This window comes from Oreochromis aureus, linkage group 4, assembly GCF_013358895.1.
Source record: "Oreochromis aureus strain Israel breed Guangdong linkage group 4, ZZ_aureus, whole genome shotgun sequence".
Classification (NCBI taxonomy): domain Eukaryota; kingdom Metazoa; phylum Chordata; class Actinopteri; order Cichliformes; family Cichlidae; genus Oreochromis; species Oreochromis aureus.
Genome location: NC_052945.1, coordinates 6,658,406 through 6,679,667, shown reverse-complemented (window position 1 = coordinate 6,679,667; position 21,262 = coordinate 6,658,406). Strand labels below are relative to the sequence as shown.

Here is a 21,262-nt window from a genome sequence, read left to right as displayed (position 1 = left end):
GTGAAATGTGTTAATATCCAGAATTGTTTTAGTGAATATAATTAAAAAGCTATGCCTGTGGTTGATGATAGGCAGCAGATACGAGATGAAAACTAAAACAAAAACTAAAACAAAAAAATAGATGTTGTAGTTTTTCTTGTTTAAGAATCAATTTTTTTTCAGAACATTTAGTCAGACTCTCTGGTAATTTGATAAACATGGATACCTTTTCCAGTGGCCTCTTACACATTTGCAAGTTTCACTTATAAAACATGTGACAGTTGTAATTACAGTTTTAATTACAAATATATGATGATGATGATGATATCTTCCAGATGAAGCAAAAAAAATTCCCACAACTGCTGATGCTCTTAATTTTATTGCTACAGTATTTAACAAGGTCATTGTTGGTATATGTGCATATTGTCCTTAAAGTAAAACAAACAGACAAATAAACGTACAAGTTTATTTGTCTGTTTTTGGTGCTACCTGTCTTTCTCCAGAGTCAGCAAATTAGTTGTGTAGGAGACTTTATTCAGCAGTTAGATGTGAGATTACTTAAGCTAAGGAAGCAGAGTTTGCCAGTGCCGTGCACCAGTTTGTTTGTGTTTTAGTGACTACTGTTTAGTCTTGTATGGAGACAGATTTCTTAATTTATGCTCGCTTTTTTGGCCAGCAATTAGCTGTAAATATCTTGATTTAAGCAGAACTTCACAATTTGCCATTTTTGGAAAAAAAATTTCTGTATGAATTTTTGAACCTTACTATTAACTATAAAATTTTACTAAAATTAATGTAATGTACTTGTGCTACATATTTTGAAATCAATAAACTGCTCAATTTTCTTTCACATTTTTTTTAGATCATTTCTGCAGTTGTCGTTTATTTTGTTATTAACTAGTACAAATAATGCCCAGGAAGATTTCTATACTTTATGCCTTAATCTCCAATATCTATCTATCTATCTATCTATCTATCTATCTATCTATCTATCTATCTATCTATACACACATGTATAAATATATCTATCTATCTATACACACATGTATAAATATATATATATACATAGAATAGAATAGAATAGCTTTTTATTGTCACTGTTACAAGAACAGTGAAAGGCAGTTTGGCATCTCTCCATGTGTGTGAAGTACACAATAGCGTAAGTATTTACACAATGACAAATTTACATTTACACAAGAAAGATATGTACAAGTTATACATACACCTGCAAACATACACGCACATACATACATATATGTATATATACATATTTGCATCCGTACATGCGTACACACACGTATTTCCACATACACGCTTACATCTATATACATACACATACATGCCATCTAACTAGCAGGTGCATTGAGAGGTGCAGTGTGATCAGTGATATTGCACATTGAGTGTGTGGCGGGGGGATGATATTGCACATTGAGTGGGGGTGGGGGGGTGCTGTTGGAACTATACTGAATAATGTTATAATAAATACAGTTTAAAGTGGTAAGGGTGTTGTTTGCATTGAAGTATAAACAGAAATACGATTTATAAATAAGGTGCAATGTCCATGAGTGTTGGCAGTGCAGTTATCCTCCAATCAGGGTGGAGGTAGGGCATGTTTGACAGCCTGTGGGTAAAAACTTCTGTTGAGTCTGTTTGTCTTCGACCTGATGGACCTGTAGTGTTTACCAGAGGAAGGGGGGAAAAAGTGTGAGTGTCCAGGGTGCGAGGGGTCTTTAATGATGATGCTGGCTTTCTGCTGAAGTCTGCCAGTATAGATGTCTCTGAAGGGGTTAGTGAAGTGCCGATTGCCCGCTCTGCTGCCCTCACCACCGCTGCAGTTTCCTCTTGTCCTCCGCAGTGCAGCAGTTGAACCAGAGTGTGCAGCAGTAAGTCAGAAGGCTCTCAATGGTGGAGCGGTAGAAGTTTACTAGCAGTCTTTGGGGTAATTGGGCCTGACGTAGTTTCCTGAGGAAGTACAGCCTTTGTTGTGCTTTCCCTACTTGGTGGGAGATGTTTGTGGACCAGGTAAGGTCGGCCGAGATGTGGACTCCGAGGAACTTAAAGCTTTCTACCCTTTCTACCTCCTCCCCATCAATGTAGAGGGTAGAGTGCTCAGATTGCTTTGTTCTTCTGAAGTCGATTACCATCTCCTTGGTCTTGGCTGTGTTCAGATGCAGGTTGTTGTCGTCACACCATTGCTTCAGATGCTGAACCTCCTCTCTGTAGGCTGAATCATCGTTGTTGTCGATCAGTCCTATGACAGTGGTGTCATCAGCAAATTTTATAATGGTGTTACTGGTGTGGATTGGTGAACAGTCATGGGTGAAAAGTGAGTATAAGAGGGGACTGAGGACACACCCCTGTGGGACACCCACATTCAGAATGAGGGTGGAGGAGGTGTGCTCTCCCATTCTTACGTTCTGGGGTCTGTTGCTCAGGAAGTCCAGTATCCACACTGCACACATACATACATGTATAAATATATTCCCTTTTTAGTTGGTAATATCAAAATAAATTTATAAGCCATTAAGGCCTAGGAAAATGGGGGAGGGAAGGACTAAGTAACTAAATGCCTCCAACTGTGGCTACACCCCAGGAAGTTTTACTGGCTGCAAAGCCACACAGGCTCCTAATTGATGTCGAGGCATGGCAAATAAATTTCATAATTTCATAAAAGAAAATAAAAATATGGAACCGCAAACAGCAAAGTGACAGGGTTTACCACATCAAAGGCATTTATTTAAAATAACACTATTTAACACTATGCATTTTTTAAAAACAACAACAACAAAAAAACAAACAAACATGCCACTAGATTGCCCTAGATAAAATTGCAGTTCAACAAAACTGATGCCACTCTGCAACTCAAATGGTGCTTTATACTTGCATTCTGGTGTTTGCACTCACATGTATGGAAGGGAACCTCACCCAATGACACCAATGTTCTTGTATCTGCAGAGTTTGCTCCTTCATGTCTGACAACATAGACTCCCAAAGTCGGCTGCTCCATTTCTCTGCTTGCACCAAGATCCACATCCTTTAAATAAAAATAAAAGAAAAAGATAAGTTAATTGCATACATATACATATGGACAAGTAAGTCCACCTTCCATTTCCTATCCCAAATTTTAAAAAAAAGGAAAATAACTGATTGTTTTCCTTTTTTAACTTACCAAGAATTCCTTGAATAGGTCATCTGGCTTTTCATTTAAGTAGACACAGACAGCATTCAGAATGTATCGAACATCAACGCTGGGATTCTGGTGGAGATAAGAACTCAATATGAGAGAAGTTTACTATTTTGGTTCCTTTCAACCTCTTTACAAAAGTCAAAAATATTAACACATAATCCAGATAAGTGATTAAGCAAAGTTTCATAACTCACATCAGTGACGTGCAGTGAGGTTCATGATTGGTAAGGCACTGACTCCTCTGAGTCAGATCAACAAATATATGAACCCAAAAATCAAAGCTTTTCAATTTCAACATTACGTGAAAGCTTTCATTTTTGTTTTAATCAATTCCAGATTGTTCAACAATATATTTAATAATTGTGCCCCTAAAAACATTAAAATTAAATAGAAGATTAGAACTGGGCAATATGGACTTAAAATCCTATCATGACATTTTGTGGTATTTTTTGTGATAACAATAAGTCTGTGAAGGTTCTCAGTCATCCAGGTCATCGTAGTCTAAGGAGCTTGGAAAGAAAAGTGAAGCTTCTTCAGTGAAGAAGCTTCTCAGATGAGAGATGAAATGTCTTCAAGCAACTTAAAGAAGTCCAGATGCTTTTCTTTCAAAGCTTCTTAGATAACAATAAGAGTTACAATAAAAGATCATAATAGTATTTTTGCCTATAAATCTATCAATGCAGCCTCACAAATACAAATATTGCAAATTAAACTTATCAAATGTGCTATTTAGACAAACCAGCAGTTATTTATCTCGTTGAATTGATGATACGTTTGACATTAATGGAAGTAATAGTCTCAACTAAATTATCATATATTTTTTTTAGAGGTTTGAAATAGGATGTGTGTTATCACAATATTGATAAGCGATACAATAAGTGCCCAGCCCTACAGACGATGCATTACAATTTATTTAGGTTTGGTGTGATCTCATTTTTTGTGTGCAGTAAATAAATAGGTCAAATGACCTGGAAGCAACTATAGAAAAATCATTAATTTTACATCAATTAATTAATTTATAAATAGGAGATGCATTGAAATAAAATTGGTGCGCCTCATTGCTTAGGACTGATTTGGTGTCAATTTGTCCTTTGTGAAATTTACTGATGTTCCCTAAGTGCGCTGCTTTATCCAATGTCAATGTGTCAATGGCGCTCTTAGTGTAATGTGATTACACTGTGAATCCATATACATGTACCTCTTATACATGTTGCCTTTAGGATTCAGCACTGCCATCCATCAGCCTCACTCGCATTTTTGCAGCACATTTATGACCAATAACATTAAACATGTAACACACAATCGCCAAATAAATTAGGTAGTCTCCATCAAGTCATCGTCTGTATTACATGTGTAATCAAACATGTACGTTGGCGATTTAGAGAAACAGCAGTGGGATTGCGCATGTGTGTGTCCGCGGTGAGACACAGCATCATCATTGCCTCCTCTCAGCGTTTTACCTTGTATTTGAACAGAAAATCCGTAATGACAGCAATTTTGACCATAAAAATATTGAAATCACACAGAAAGCAAATTTAAAATCTAGCGTACAAATTGAATTTCAGCAATTTTGACCATAAAAATATTGAAATCACACAGAAAGCAAATTTAAAATCTAGCGTACAAATTGAATTTCTCTTTTGTTAGTATTTTACTTCTCATTAAGGTGCCTCACTTGACTGCATGTCACTGATTCACATGTATCTGCAAAATATTCAAAAATACACATATTCAGTTGAAAATAAATTCTGATTAATGACAGACACAGAAATTGAAGAAGCATTCAAATAATTTCAGAGCTCAATCAAGGTCAACTAAAATACATACCCCATCCATGGCTGCCATGATTAAGTTGATATTGCGTTTGGCTGTTCCCCCCTTCTTTTTGAACACTCTAAGAAGGTGGTAAGCGTAGTGATCCAGCTTGGCCATGAAAGTCGACAACAAAGGGACCATGGTGATGCGGGTGAACTCTAATTTTATTAGAGGCCACATGCAGGAATGTTACAACTTTCAGTCAAACATTTTGTATCTTTTAAAATTAACAATTTACAGTACTTTGTTCTTCTTCAAATACAAGTTCTTATGAAAATGACTTGCAATAACAAAATTAGTAAGAATTGCCTCAGTCTCTGAAAACAGGGCAGACCATCTGTTTTTGACCTCTGTAATAAATGGCATGTCTTTGATGATTTCCTGTCTTCAGTAGCGATGATAACCAATGGAAACTGATACAAGGAGTTAAATGCAGTATATATAACAGTATTACACATTATTCTGCACTTCAATGACAACAGATGAACGCATGTCTTATACTTTACAAATCAAAGTGTTAATCGCTTAAATCCCTGCGTTTGACATTAAACCAGAAATCAACATGGAGTCGAATTCTTTCAAACAATGTAGCAACTTAATTGATGCACGTTTCTAAAATACACTATACATTCATTTCATTCTTCAAACTACAGGAACCTGTCACTGAACAGACTCTTCTGGTTGTTTATGGCTGTGTGCAGAGGATGCCCAGCATTGTCCATAATGTCCAGCAGTTTTTTTAGTGTCCTTTTCTCTGCCACTGACACCAGAGTGTCCAGCTGAGTCCTTCTTTGCTGTGCTGCTACCCCAGCACACCACAGCATAGAAAAGTACTACAGCAACCACTGACTGGTAAAACATCCTCAGGAGCTTCCTGCAGATGTTAAAAGACCTCAGCCTCCTGAGGAAGTACAGTCGGCTTTGGGCTTTTTTATACAGGTGCGCTGTGTTGCATGACCAGTCCAGTTTGTTGTCCACCCACAGCCCGAGGTACTTGTACTTGATGCCCGGCTGACAACTGTATAAAACAAAAACTACACACAATATTCAAAGCACATAGTGCACACTGTGGGAATTTACGACTGTGCGTAAATCCCCCCTAATATTGGTATGATCCGAGCTCAGACACTAAGCGACTGAGCGAGGGGGCAGGAGGAGCTGCTGCTTGTGAGTGAGCTGTTGGAGAAGAGCAGCCAGGCAGACAGAGGAGAACTGAAAGTACCAAAGTAAATCATTCGTACTGTACAAATAATGTAATAGTGTGTCACAAAAGATTGATGTCAAACTGATCACTTGACCCATATGACATTACTTGCTCTTCAAGTGAATCAACAAATGGCGAAATGAAAAGCAGAACAGCAACAATGCTGTTTCTTTAGAGAGTCTTAGCTTACATGTGTGTTTATCTCATATTTTCAGTTGCTACCCTCCACGGCTAAATAAATCGGTTTCAGTAATGTACAGTAATGGACATAAGGGGCTTCTTTCAAAGAAAAAACTCTGGTAGATGTTATTTTATATATGCTTTGTTTGTTGTTCAGTATATTTCTATGCAAAACAAGAGGAACTTCAATACACAGCAGCATATTCACAATTTAAACCAGATATTTACATACACTTTATGGAAAACACAAGAACATTTTTTTTTACTGTGCAACATCAATTTAGAGTAAACTTGTTTTGTTTTGGATAAATAAATATTGAAATATCTTTTGAATTAGTTAAATGTCACAATAAAGAGAGACAGAGCTGTCTATTTTTTTATCACTTTCATCAAATTTAGTACATATACACTAAGTTTATTGTTAATTAATAAGAAAACTCCAGACGATTCCATTCTGAGCTGAAGAAGCTTCTGATAGGTTAGTAGAGTCCATGTGAGTAAATTGGTGGCACAGCTGTGGATGCATATAAGGCGAAACACAGAGCCTGTTTCTTTGACATGGGAAAATCAAGAGATGTCAACCAAAACACCAGGAAAAGAACTGTGGAGCTCCATAAGTGTGGCTCAATTTTGAATACAATTTGGTGCCATTTACAATTAAGAAATACATATAGTTTCTCTCTTTACTCTTAAAGTTAACAAATATGTTTTTATATTTATCAATCTAAAAAAATAAACATTTAGTCTGATTTGATGTTACAATTAAAAAAGTGTTTGTGTTTTTATCTGGTTTCAACTGTATATTTGAGGATGTTGGTGTTTTGCTTGATTGTCAGCACAAAGAGGGAGAGAGAGGAGCAGAGAGGGAGAGAGAGGAGCAGAGAGGGAGAGAGAGGAACAGAGAGGGAGAGAGAGGAGCAGAGAGGGAGAGAGAGGAACAGAGAGGGAGAGAGAGGAGCAGAGAGGGAGAGAGAGGATCAGAGAGGGAGAGAGGGGAACAGAGAGGGAGAGAGAGGAGCAGAGAGGGAGAGAGAGGAACAGAGAGGGAGAGAGAGGAACAGAGAGGAGAGAGAGGAGCAGAGAGGAGAGAGAGAACAGAGAGGAGATGGAGAATGAGGACAGAACAGAGATGGAACAAGAGCAGGTGAGACACACATGTTAGTCAAATGGTTGTTTACCAAAAGTATCACCGTATCATAGGTACTCATGTATCTTGTACCTAGTGTTTCTTTTTAGGTTTGTTATTTTTCAAATTCTATATTTATTAAGTTATGCAGGCTTGTTTGCGCAACAAGTCTAAATAATTATATAAACTTTTCTGAATCTAAATAGTGTACTTTGGTAGAATTAAAAAATAAGTGCAGTGCAGGTCTATGATGATTTTTAGTGCTACTATCATCTAGTTCTGATTCTGGTTCTGTCTTGGTTCAATCCTCAGTAGTCCTGATTTTGAACTGTTGTAGTCCTGTTTTAATTCTGGATCAGTTCTGGGTCTGGTTGAATTGGGGTTTAGTCCTCGTGTCTTAATACAGCCCGACTTTGTCCTGCCTTGCTGCTTAATTAAAAAAATAGTTTAAGGTGTCCTGCATATGTGATATATATATTTTCCCCATATGAAGTCATTCTTTTTTGAACAAAACTCAAAACAGAGCCTATTAATCTTTCAGTCATTTCTACTTATAAGACAAGAGACATTGTTTCAATCATTAACATGGATTTTATTGACAAAAAGATAACCCTTCCTGGAACAATCCAAGAACAACTAACACTTGTGCATAAACAAAGGCTCGTAGAAAAAAGAATGTAATGCAAACGCACATTTGAGCACATAAGAAGGGGACGATGCCACCTCGAACGTTCATCTGCCTCCCCACATCTGGAGCAACGAAAAGCAATATATTTGAGGCACATAACCTGCAGGTTTAGAAGTAGCTCTAGCTTTCTAAAAGTCTCACATTCAGGGCTGCTGCTGGCCATTGGGTTACCTTGGAGAAATTTGCAAAGTAATCATATGCAAAGAACAACTGGAGTAAAACAAAAGCCTCATTGTTATGTTGATTATATTTAACTGATAAGTATTGATATGTTGTAAGTTGTCAATTTAACAAAAAAAAACTTTTACCAAAATAACTGAACGAATGGGACTGTGTTTCGACGACTGTAAATTAAATGTGTATTTTTTAAACTAGTCTTTTTAGGTACAAAAGCCTGCATGCAAATATAAATTACGCTTGCCATATTATCTGACGATCTGATGTTTTTATGTTTTATATTATATATTTTATGTTTATATGTCTATTTGTTTATTTGATTTACTTTTTTATCGTTTAGAAATAAGAGCATTTTATTGAATTCGTTAAGATTGACGGTAAACGAGAAATATCGTTAAGATTAACATGTAGTGTATGACAACTCGTTTTAAGTGTAACTGTAGTTGCGCGCTGTGTCCGCCAGGGAGCGGCAGTGTCGATAGACCTTAATGTAGACATGCAAACATTTCCGGTTTTAACAATCAAAATAAAAGTTTCATTTTGGAAATGTACAGAAACAAATCCACCACATCCGGTCGCGATACTTTAATTTTGAAAGGTTTTTCTTGATTTTCAGGTGTACCGTCACCACAAGGGTAGTTCATGCTATTTAATCTACACGAGCACTCCTTTTACCGTCACAGGTCGACTTCAGGTGAGCTGTTTATTCACTAGTTTATGATAAGTGGGCTTATTTTAAACGAAAAGGATGTTTTTTTTTTCCCTCAAATCGTAAGCTTTGTTGTTAGAGACGTGCTGTCATGCTAGTTAGCTACCGTTAGCATGCTAATGTCAGATTTGCTAGCGGTTAATGAGTGAGTGAGAGCTGGGCGGCGGGGGGGATGGGTCGGGTGATATTAATACTGTTTATGCTTTAATTATATAGCCATTACTAGATAAGGCCGCATTTATAGTTTTAACACAAATGTCACTGAAAAAGTCAAAGACTTAAATCTCTGTTTTAGCTGTTAGCGAGTGTTTAGCAGAGATTGGGTCGGTGGCTAAAAGTTACTTGAGCTAAAGAAAGCTCATAGGAATGAAGCTGCTTAAGTTACTACCGGCTGGCATGTGTGTCTACAGATGTCTGAAGGTGTAGTTTTATAAGTTTTCTTTAATAATAAAGCGGAGATGCGACAATTAAAGGTTCTTTTCTTCATTAGTCCTTTCTGGTTTCTGTCGCTATACTGGGAGCGCTTCCTCTTAGGGAATTTGTCACCTTAATATCCCACTGTGTGACGAGATTAAACTTCCTTAGAGTTTAATCTCAAAGAAAAACCGCTTCTCTTTGCAAATGCTGGTCTGGTTTTAGATTAATACTTCAGTCTTTGGGTTAAAGATCTGCTAAACCTATGACACAAATGTAAGTTCCTATGGTCAAGTGTTGCTGAATTCTAATAAGTTAGTGGATCTTTTTCTGCTTATCTTGTATTTTCTTTGTTGTTGGAGCTCTGTCTTTGACATCATTAACTTGATGAACTATACACTCGTCAATAATTACTTTACCACACCTCTCTCCTGAGAACCAGCTCCATGCATAACATCAAGCTATCCTTAAGAGTAAATCAGCATTATAACTTATAAGCGTATCACTAATAAAGTTCTGACACTGCATGTTAAAAGCAAAGCACTGTAAGTGTAGTTAGTGATGTATGGAGCTTACAGTTTCTGGGTTTTGGTGTTGATGCTAAACAGCCTTCTGCCTGAGTGGAGGGGAGGGTGTCATAACAGTTTATAGGCTGGGTCAGTGGGTGGGTGGGATCCCTCATAATACAGACCATGAAGGGGAGGGAGCTACAAATGATCTGGACAGCTTCCACGACGCTCTGCAGCGGCTTCTTCTCAGCAGCATACCAGGTGGTGATGGGGTGTTGAGGCCAACCTGCCTCAGCCTCTTGAGGAAATGAAGTCACTGGTAGGCGTTCCTTACAATGCTGCAGGTGCTACTGTTCCACGTCATGTCCCTGGAAATGTGTTCTCAGATGTATTTGAAGCTGTGGACTGTTTCTACAGCTTCTCCTCTGATGAACAAGGAGATGGAGTATTGCTCCTCTTCCTGAAGTCCAAGACCAACTTCCTTATCTTCCCCACATTGATGCAGAGGTTGTGCTTCCCACACCCATCTATTATATCTTTCACATCCTGCAGATATCATTCTTTTCTTCATTAACAAAAGATTTTGCGTATAAAAGTTTGGGCTTTTCACCAGAACTGGTTTTATAAAATAGACAACGATTAGAGAAAAATGCACAGATTTCTGTTAAATGAAGTTACACAATACTCTGAGTATTTAAAAATAAGGTGACATAAGTGGCTTTAATGTTAAAATGGTCCACAGGTCTCATTTAATAAACAAAAAAGTATTTTTGTTGCCAGATGTCCTTGTTGATTATTTATCTATTTTTCTATGTCTTAATTTTTGTCTTAAGATGGTTTGTAAGAGGTGTTTTTTTTTTTTTTTTTTTTTTTTTGGTTTTTTTTTTCCCTTCCCTTGTCCAGTTTTTCTGCTCTGTCTATGATGTTGTTAACCCTTATTTTCCTGTTTGTTTCATAAACATTCTCTCACCCCGCTCTGATGCAGGTCCCACAATGCGAAGCCTCTATCTCCTCCTGATACCCGCTCTCCTGCTCCTCTTGGCCATCCCCGTCTCCAGGGGGCGTTACAATGATGATTTTGACGATGGAGAGGACCTAGCAGACTTCGATGACAATGACTTTGCCGAGTTTGAGGACATGACTGACGATTCAGCAGCTGAAGCAGAAACCGCCCCTCCACCTCGGGCTTCACCATCCTTGCAGCCGGATGAGGATGAGGATGAAGATGAAGCCACAGTGGAGCTGGAGGATGGACAGGATGGTTTTGAAGACCCAGACACACAGGTTCATTACCTTCTAATTCTTTACATCTCAGTATTTGAACACCGTTTACATAATAAATCAGGTTTGTTTTGATCTATTTCCTTTTCATATTTTACTAGGATCAAGATATATACAGCAAATATGACCAGGAGGAGTTTGAGGGGATTGGAGACATGGAGAAGACGGGACAGTCCATGAAAGACCCCCTGATAATCCACACGGTAAGCCGGGCTTACTGCTGAAATCTCCTAAAAAGCAAGTCTGCAGCATTCCTAATCCTTGAATATACTTTGCATGTTCGTGAGTCCACTTACTCCTGAGTAATAGGACTGTGAGCGCAAGGGTCCATGCAGATCACTAATGTGACCACACATAAATTCTCCATTTATATGTGGAGAGTTTACATTATTGTGCAACAACTTGACATGCTCTCCAGTCTGTGGACTTCAAGTAGACTTCAAATAAGTAAAATGGGGACGATGACTTGGATATCTTGTCTCCAGCTGCCCGTGCGCACAACAGATCAAGAGTTTAGAAACCCATAATTTTGTTCTGCACCTTTGACTGAAAATGAAACGAAGGCAAAACTAAAATGGTAAATGTAAATAATCACCAGCCCACCTATTGTCAAGCTTCAGTTTCACCAATTTATACCACCAGCACAATAAACCTGCACTATATCAGACAATAATGCATATAGCAGTTTTACCCTAAATCCCACGTTGCTTGTGATATAACTGAAGTGTCCAAATGAATGCATAGATGAAAGATAGAACTCTGCCTAGAAGTGGTGTAGCAAAACCTTCCACAGGGGAACTTGTTCTGCCATCAATACTAATCAACCATCATTATCATATGTTAAAAAAACAAAACACTAAACATGCTGTCTTATAATACAGAAAGATCAGCAGTTCAGAAAAGGTTTATGCCAGTCATAAAACTCGGTGAATCCTAAAGACACAGACATTAACTTTATTAATCCCACACTGAGGCAATTTACATAATACAGGAGCACAAATAAGAAAAAATCAATATTATACATTTAGAAATAGAAAGAAATGACTGTGTACAAATTAAAAAATACAAATTAAAAAAGCCAAAATACTGCACAAGAGTAATTTGTACTGTATATTAAAGGTTTCTTTATCCAGTAAAATACACTCATATTTTTTTATGTGTACATAAAGTGCAGTGGGAGTGATGATATATACACTCATACAGTCCCGATCAGGTAGTCACATGACAGAAAATGACGTTCTGATGGCAAAGGCAAAAAAAACCTTTCCCTTTTGAATGTGGATTTTTTTTTTTTTTTTTTTTTTACATTTTTCAAGTTGGTGTTAAACTTTTGATCGGTACTGTGTTTTAGCACACGTAACACACCCCATTATGTGTGTGAATTGTACCATCTAACTGCTGTCAGGAGGAAGGAGCTATGGTGCTCTGTCCTACACAATGGCTGTAACTGTCTAATGCTCAAGGAGCTGCTCAGGGCCTCCACATTCTCATGCAGGGGGAGAGAGAGGAGCTGTACATCAACCATAATCCTCCTCTCACCCAGCTCTTCTATGGAGTCTAGGGGACTGGCCAGGACAGAGCTTGCCCTCCTCATCATCAGTCTATTGAGTAAAATAGTCTCAGAGTTGCACTGATTTGAGCTAGATTACTAAGTTAGTCAGACTGATACCCTGGCTGTTATTCACCTGTTTCATACACAGTGGTGTCTGTGTATGTCTGCAAAGGAATGACCGATCTCAGAAATGTCAAACCAGGTTTGGGGTTATTTAGAAACAGTACAGTCATTCCATTTAAAAAGAACAAAAGTTGCAACCTGTAATATCACCATGATGTTACAGTCAAAAAGAAATCAACCAAGTTTTCAACCTGAAGATTGTTTGTTTTTAAAAATTGCCATTGCTTAATAGTTCAGAACAGCTTAAAAAAACAAACACAAACTTCAGTAATTCAGAGCAAAAATCACATTTAATCATTATTTTAATAAACAAGTCTCATGTAGTTATTGAACTAAAAAATTAATATGTCCTTAAACTTTAAATTTAATTTAAATAAAACATGAACGGCTGAACAAGTGGATGTGTTGGGAGACACAAGGTCATTCTGTAGGGCGTTAAGCTCAGACTAGCAAGTGTTTTGTGTTTTTTGACTGTAAACCAGTCTTTCCAGGGCTGCAGTCAGTCCCCGCTGGCCCACAGCATGCCTGTGGGTGTAGATGGGGACAACAAGCGCCCCAGGCAGCAATGAACTAATCCACCTAGGGAAGAACAGAGCAACATCACTGGGGAAACAAAAGCAACAACCAAATGGCACAATGTTATTAGCAAACAGCTGCAGGCTAATAATGATCCTAAGGAAGGACCACCTGCAAAAACCTTTTTATGAATTTACTTCAAGATCAGTGAGGCTTCCAGGTACTTTTAGGAGTCATTTTGTAATGAAGTGTAATAAACTTTTAATTTAAAATCTTCTAATTTGATTAAAGATGCTGTTAAATGTTTACATTAAAAACAAGGATCATAAAAACAGGCCTTAGAGTGAGAAATTATAAATTAATCTTTATTGTCTTTTTTAAAAAAAAAAAATTTTTTATTTTAGTCTTCATTCCTGACTGAGCTGCTATACTCTTGGCTGTTTGCTTCTCTGCAGGTTCCTGCACATCTCCAGAACAGCTGGGAGAGTTACTACATGGAGATCCTGATGGTGACCGGCCTGCTGGCCTATATCATGAACTACATCATTGGAAAGAACAAAAACAGTCGCCTGGCTCAGGCCTGGTTTAACTCTCACAGGGAGCTTCTTGAAAGCAACTTTGCACTAGTGGGTGAGTTTTTTCCACACTGCCAGAAAGATTACTCAACAGGCTACATCTGCTTCCTTGTATTTAGTGTTAATGGTTAGCATGAGGTTAACTGTTGACACTTTGTAGGTGACGATGGCACCAGTAAAGAAGCGGTAAGCACTGGGAAGCTGAACCAGGAAAATGAGCACATCTACAACCTGTGGTGCTCTGGACGTGTGTGCTGTGAAGGCATGCTGATCCAACTCAAGGTGTGGGCAGTGTGTTCTGATATACAAGTACGAGTATTAGATATATGTATGCTACATGTATCTTATGTTTTTATTGTCTTTTAAAGTTTCTTAAGAGGCAGGACCTGCTTAACGTTTTGGCCAGGATGATGAGGCCCGCCTGTGACCAAGTGGTACGTTTTCACTTTTTCTTTTCTCTCCGCTGTGTATTGCTGCAGATACACTTTCTAACCAGCAGTGTTGGTGGGTTGGGTTTTTTTGTTTTGTTTTGGGTTTTTTTTTTTTTTGCAGCAAGTCAAAGTGACTCTTAATGATGAGGACATGGATACTTTTGTATTTGCTGTGGGCACCAAGAAGGCCATGGCCCGGCTTCAGAAGGAGATGCAGGACTTGGTGAGTTTCCTCCTCAAATTGGACATGCAATTTTAAAATTCACTGTTTTTATGCATACAAATACTGACTTGTGTAGTCTGATTTCTTTGAATTTCTACCAGGTATGCATTAATATTAAAATAAAAGCCTTGTTTTTATGTATTCATTTAATTTTTTTTTGTTATCCCTTTTTTCCTCAGAGTGAGTTCTGTGGTGATAAGCCAAAGTCTGGTGCCAAGTATGGGCTCCCAGAATCCCTGGCTATTCTTAGTGAGATGGGCGAGGTTACGGATGGTGTGATGGACAACAAGGTGAAGTCTGGCTCTCATATCAAAGCAGTGTCATAAAAGAGACTGAATATTCTGAGAATACTCTTTAAATCTATTGCTGTCATTAAAACTCTGTGTTGCCTCCCTTTTTTTGTCATTTAAGATGGTACATTATATCACCAATCATGCTGATAAGATTGAGTCCATCCATTTCTCGGACCAATTTTCTGGTCCAAAAGTTATGCAAGAGTAAGTAATCATTTACTTTTTCAGATAATAGTTAAGAATTTCTGTCTACTGATGGATTTCTTTGATGCTTCAGGGAGGGTCAGCCCTTAAAGCTGCCTGAGACCAAGAAGACGCTGCTGTTTACATTTAATGGTGAGCATGTCATTTCTGCTACTGTCTCGGATATCGTCATTAAACCTCATTTTATTTCACTGATGTGTTTATTTTAATATATTTTGTTTTTATATTCAGTGCCTGGCATGGGCAACACCTCTCCCAAAGACATGGACGCTCTGCTTCCTCTCATGAACATGGTGATCTACAGCATCGATAAAGTCAAGAAGCTTCGTCTGAACAGAGAGGTGTGTACAGTGCACCCACTATTGCAGTGTACTAATGTTTTAGCTTCTTTTTGTAATCATTCTTGTATGTTTAGGGCAAACAGAAAGCTGATAAAAACCGTGCCCGTGTGGAAGAGAACTTCCTGAAGCAGACTCACGCTCAACGTCAGGAGGCAGCCCAGACACGGCGGGAGGAGAAGAAGAGAGCAGAGAAGGAGAGGATCATGAATGAAGAGGACCCTGAGAGACAACGTCGTCTGGAGGTCTGCAACAAGAACATTTCAGACTGAATACACTCAAAATGATACGCAGCATTGTGGAGTAAATGTGTAGATAGCTTTAGCTAATTAGATTAGAAAGAAAAACTGACCAAACATGGTAAAACTCACTAGTAAGTGAGTAAGTAAAATATTTATATAGCACTTTTCATAGACAAAAAACGCACAAAGTGCCGGACAACAATTAAAAGACAATATCAACAGAGAACCATGTTTACAAAAAAAAAGAACTTAAAAAAACATAAATGAAGACTGTGAGAAGAAGACTCCACAGAGTCAGATAAACAGAGCTGGAGTGGTAATCTGCTCCAAAGCCTCGGTGGCACAGATGGAAAAAGCTCTGTACGAGGGACAACTAATAGATTTTGCGCTTGGGAGCAAAGACAGCAAGTAGCAGTGTGACAAGAAGTCTGGACCTTGTCCATTTAGTTTTCTGGTATGCAAGTGTGAGAAAAAGCAGGACCTAATGACTGGTTGCAACATGTTTTCAAACTAACACTCTGCTATTATTTTAAATTAGACTGGTGAAAGTTTGGAAATAACTGCAATCTGAGTGATTGCAGTTAGCCTGTGTTTGAGATGGGTTGCCTCCCATCAGGCAACATCTGCACTCATCTTGCAATGAAAAGTGGCCAGAGGTTGAGGCATGCTCAGCAATTGACTTCTGCAAGTCCATCTCTGAATGCAATCGGCTGTGAATATCTTTTAGATATCTTCAGTTCAAGTGACTAATATTATCAGTTATAATGTACATTGATGGTGTCGGAGTGTCACAACACTTTAATTAAGACACTTATACCTTAGCAAGACAGCAAGCATGCAAAATCTGCAAAATTCAACTGTGTTTTCTCATGTGACATTTTCAGGAAGCTGCCCAGCGGCGTGAGCAGAAGAAGATTGAGAAGAAGCAGATGAAGATGAAGCAGATCAAAGTTAAAGCCATGTGAAAGATCACTACAGGGATGAGGATACAAGCACACATAAAAGCAGTGCTCAGCTCAGACCGTTTTCTTCCAGCTTGTCTCACCACAGTCCACAGCTCTTCCTTACAAGTCGCTCAAAGCTTCAAACAGACGTCCTGCACCTCTGGATGTTTCGAGCTTAGCTGTTTGTATCACCACCTGCTCCATGTCAGTGGCTAAATCTTAAAGACTGTGAGTGAATATGAGAAGGACTTTTTTTCACCATCAAATCTGTCACCACTTCTCACGCCAAGATCTTTCCTTGAATTTCATGAACATTGCGTAGCTCAGTGAGCTTTTTAACCTTAATTTGCAGGGAAGGAATACACTATTTGGTAATACTCAGACACATTTTTTTAAAGGAATAAAAGGATTGCTGTGGTTTCATTGGATATATATTAGCATTAATATAATAAATGATACTGTCAAGGACGTTTTAATTTATATATGCAATGTGGTTGATTTCTTGCAAGTTGTTTCTAATCTTTATCTGAGCAAACATAATAAAATGTACTGGAGTCTGTTGGAAAACTTTGTTTTTAATGGCAAATGACAAGGCAGCTGGTTATGGGTGTTAGTGTGGTGTGTGGGTAATAAAATAGTCTCTCACTCAGAAATTGATATACTTCTTTGGGTGGTAGTTGTTGAAAGAGTGAAGGGATAAAATGGGCACCAGAATAAGGGTGGGGCTTAGTGCTAAATTTAACTAGTAGACTCCGTCAGCAGTCTGAGCTACATTTGGTCACATCGGCATGGTCGTGTCTTAACAGGCTGAAATATTATAGTCCTGTGAGGCCGGAAGTCATTTTTAATCAAAAGTGTTTTAATAGTTTACTGAATCTGGAGAAATGAAGTGCAAAAATGGTCATTTTGTCAGCTAAAATAATTTAATCCTTGTCTTTGGTAAAATGTTAGTTCCTTTTTTTTTTTTTTTAAGTCTGACTGTCCCAGATGTTTGTTTAATGAACTCCCATTTCTGGTTAAAGTAACAGAAAACACTTGTTAGTATTATTGGCAGTTTATTGCTGCCCTTGTGGTGCTTTTAAAGGTGAACTAAAACTACATCAGTTTACTAAATATACAATTCAGCAGCACAAACCAGTTCTTACATATTTTGACAGGTAAGTTCTTTTCAATCTCAAATAAATCAGAGGGATAATAGATACTTGTCACACTCTAACACAAAGTCGGTTAAACTTCAGGCAATTGATCTGTCCAGTTAGAAAGCTAGAACCAATATAAATCCATTTCACCTGCTTTGGGACATTAAAAGTGACAACCTTTGTGTGACTTTGCCAGGTTGGCACAGTCACACGAAGGTTCTGGTTCTTGTAGCAGTCTCAAGAGGTTGGAGGGGCATCAGCCCAGCAGCAGGAATAATATCTGTTCCTTTTTCCATAGAGAAACCGAGGGATCCCTGCCAGAACTCTGGAAAATGCCCTCCAGCAGGTTCATGTTTGTGACTGGACTCTTAGAACCTGGCTCCATGGTGGCGACACGAGGTCCTGGTACCTTTTAGTAAGATCTGCGATCACAGTTGTGCCCCATGCAGCTTGATAGGTCCACCACTGGCACCCTGTTCTTTACACAGATGAGAACAAGCTCATGCTGAGCACCTTGGTGTGTTCAAGTGACAGTCTAGGGACACCATGGGGACCTTTGGCCATGTTATGCTGCCTCCAACAACATGGATTTGCAACAGTTTATTCTTCATAACCGGACAGATTGATATCCCTGCAGTGTAACCAACTTGGTGTTAATCAGATTATTTAATAAATTATGGAATTTCATATCCAAAATGTCTAAGACCAACTTTATTGTCACACTATTCAACATTACAAGGCAGGAACTAAAGAAGGAGCTTATAAGCATATTTTACATCTGGTTGATTATTGAACTGGGGACATAAATCTTGAGTGCCCACCAATTGTCTGCATGATCAACTCGGTCACCTATAATATCTCCAAGTTTCTGGCTTCGATCCTCAACCCGCTGGTGGGCAGCTCTGAACACCACATCCAGAACACCCTGGATTTTGTTGAGAAGGTGAGAGATGTCATTATGGAGGCAGATGAAACCATGGTCTCGTACGACGTTACATCTCTCTTCACTTGCATCCCAGTCACGGAAGCGTTGGAGGTAGTCTGTAAGAGATTACAGGATGACACCAACCTCAGCAACAGGACCACTCTCAGCATCGACCAAGTGTGTTTGCTTTTGGAACTGTGTCTTCATTCCACCTACTTCACATACAAGGGTCAGTTCTACAGGCAGAAACATGGGTGTGCCATGGGCTCCCCAGTTTCACCCATCGTGGCCAATTTGTACATGGAAGAAGTGGAAAAGAGGGCTTTGCTATCCTACCCTGGAACACCACCAAGCCATTGGTTCAGATATGTGGATGACACCTGGGTGAAAATCAAATCTCAGGACGTACTACACTTCACGGATCACATTAACTCGGTGGACCAACACATCAAATTCACCAGGGAGGATATGAAAAGTGGCAGGTTAGCCTTCTTAGACTGTGAGATTTCCATCAGTAATGGGGACATCTAAAAGCTGGCGTGTACCGTAAACCTGCGCATACGGATCAGTATCTAAGGTTTGACTCTCATCATCCACTGGAGCACAAACTGGGTGTCATCAGGACGCTACAACACAGAGCGAACACCATCCCCACTGACACAGCGGCCAGGGAGGCAGAAGAACAGCACATCAAGAAGGCCCTGAGTAAATGTGGTTATCCCAGCTGGACTTTTGTCAAAGCTGGGAAGGCACCTAAAGAAAGCTCCAGCCGATCCAGGAGAGAAGGACAACCGCTGCCCAGGCGAAAACCTGTAGTGATCCCATATGTGTCAGGAGTATCGGAACAGTTGAGACGCATTTTTCTAAACACCGGGTCTCTGTGGCTTTTAAACCCCAAAACACGCTGCGCCAAAAAACTGGTCCACCCAAGGATCGGGTCCCCGACACAAACAGAGTAACATAGTGTAGGCTGTTAAGTGCCAGGAGGATTGCCAGGATTTATACATCGGGGAAACCAAACAACCTCTAGCGAAGCGGATGGCACAACACAGAAGAGCAACCTCATCAGGCCAGGACTCTGCAGTCCATTTACACCTGCAGGCCAGTGGACACTCTTTCAACGATGAGGATGTACACATCCTGGACAGGGAAGAACGCTGGTTTGAGCGCTTGGAGTCAAGGAGGCCATTTACGTGAAAAGGAAAAGACCATCTCTGAATCGAGGAGGGGCCTAAGGGTACATCTTTCGCCATCTTACAATGCTGTGATTGCAGCCATTCCCCAACTCTCTGTGAATGGTACTCATGGCCATTGATCAGTGTTCTTTGATCAGTGGGTTTTGGTCAGTGATTGTTGATCAATGGTCATGGGAATTTGCATAATATGATTAAGGAACTGACCTCACAGCCCATTGTTCCTTCAGTGGGCTGGTTTCAGTCATTATGCAAATGTACTGTTTATAAGGTTTGGGGAAACCTGCAGTCAGCTGAGACTGAAGAAGTCACTTGGATGAGTGACGAAACGTTTCTCCCACAAAACGCTACGTCCAGATGAACAGATTCAACTTTTGGAGATTTACTTTCCTGGATGATTGAGAATGCATCAAGATGCCCACCTTGAAGCTTTGGAGATTGTTTAGATCTTCTGTGCCTAAGGTCAGTCCGAATTATTTGAATTTCATGGTTTGTAGCTTATTTGCAGCAGGTTGCAGCATCAATATTCAAAGTCGTGCCCACTGGCTGCTGTTCTATCAGAGATGATTTTATGATAAGGAAATCCCATCATTGCTTCTACTACTTCGAAAAAGGACTTCAAACTCCTGGCTGGGATGCTCAGGGACTTCTACTCTTACACTATAGAAAGCATCCTTAGTCGGAGCATCACAACATTGATTGTGAGCTACACTGCAGTACCACTTGGCCCTCAGGAGTGTAGTTACTTCAGTCAAGAGAATGAGGCGGAACTTTTACCTTCAAGCCGCGAGACTGCTAAATGAGACTGCAACTCACACACTACCTATCTGATACTCAACTACTCAATACTCACCTCTAGACTATGGTTGTGCTACTATTATTAAAAAAAAAATTGGGGGGGGGGGCTGATTGGAATACTTCTCTATTTGTCTTTCTTTTGTAAAGCCAGTCTGGCACTTAAGCATTTCACTACACATTATAGATGTGTAATTGTGTATGTGGCAAGTTTAATTCTTCAAAATGTAGCGGCATAAATACACTTAATATGTTGAAATAAATTCCTTTAAAGTGTTCACTACAAGTATAATATGAGCCTTGAAAGATTTTAATATACAATAAATTACATTTGACAGTAATTTTGAGGTAGGTTTGCTGATCAGCCGCTAGGGGGACCTTTGGCCATTTTTTATACTTGCGAATGTAGGAGCAGATTCAAACCAATTTTTAAAAATGCGTAAATTTGACGATGAATAAAACAAAGGACTTTATTTACATTAACAATTTTTAATGCTGTT

The 21,262-nt window shown here is 39.0% G+C and overlaps 1 protein-coding gene across 1 annotated transcript; it reads left to right on the top strand.

The window, feature by feature from the left end:
* Positions 1–8,902: 8,902 nt before the first annotated feature.
* On the top strand, positions 8,903–17,277 carry ccdc47 (coiled-coil domain containing 47). Its single transcript, XM_031750590.2, has 13 exons — positions 8,903–9,050; positions 10,974–11,272; positions 11,371–11,472; positions 13,916–14,090; positions 14,196–14,317; positions 14,404–14,469; positions 14,588–14,689; positions 14,869–14,979; positions 15,101–15,186; positions 15,260–15,318; positions 15,418–15,527; positions 15,602–15,769; positions 16,651–17,277. Exons 1-13 carry the CDS (start codon positions 8,999–9,001, stop codon positions 16,729–16,731), a joined length of 1,533 nt encoding a protein of 510 aa, XP_031606450.1. The 5' UTR covers positions 8,903–8,998; the 3' UTR covers positions 16,732–17,277.
* The last annotated feature ends 3,985 nt before the right edge of the window (positions 17,278–21,262 follow it).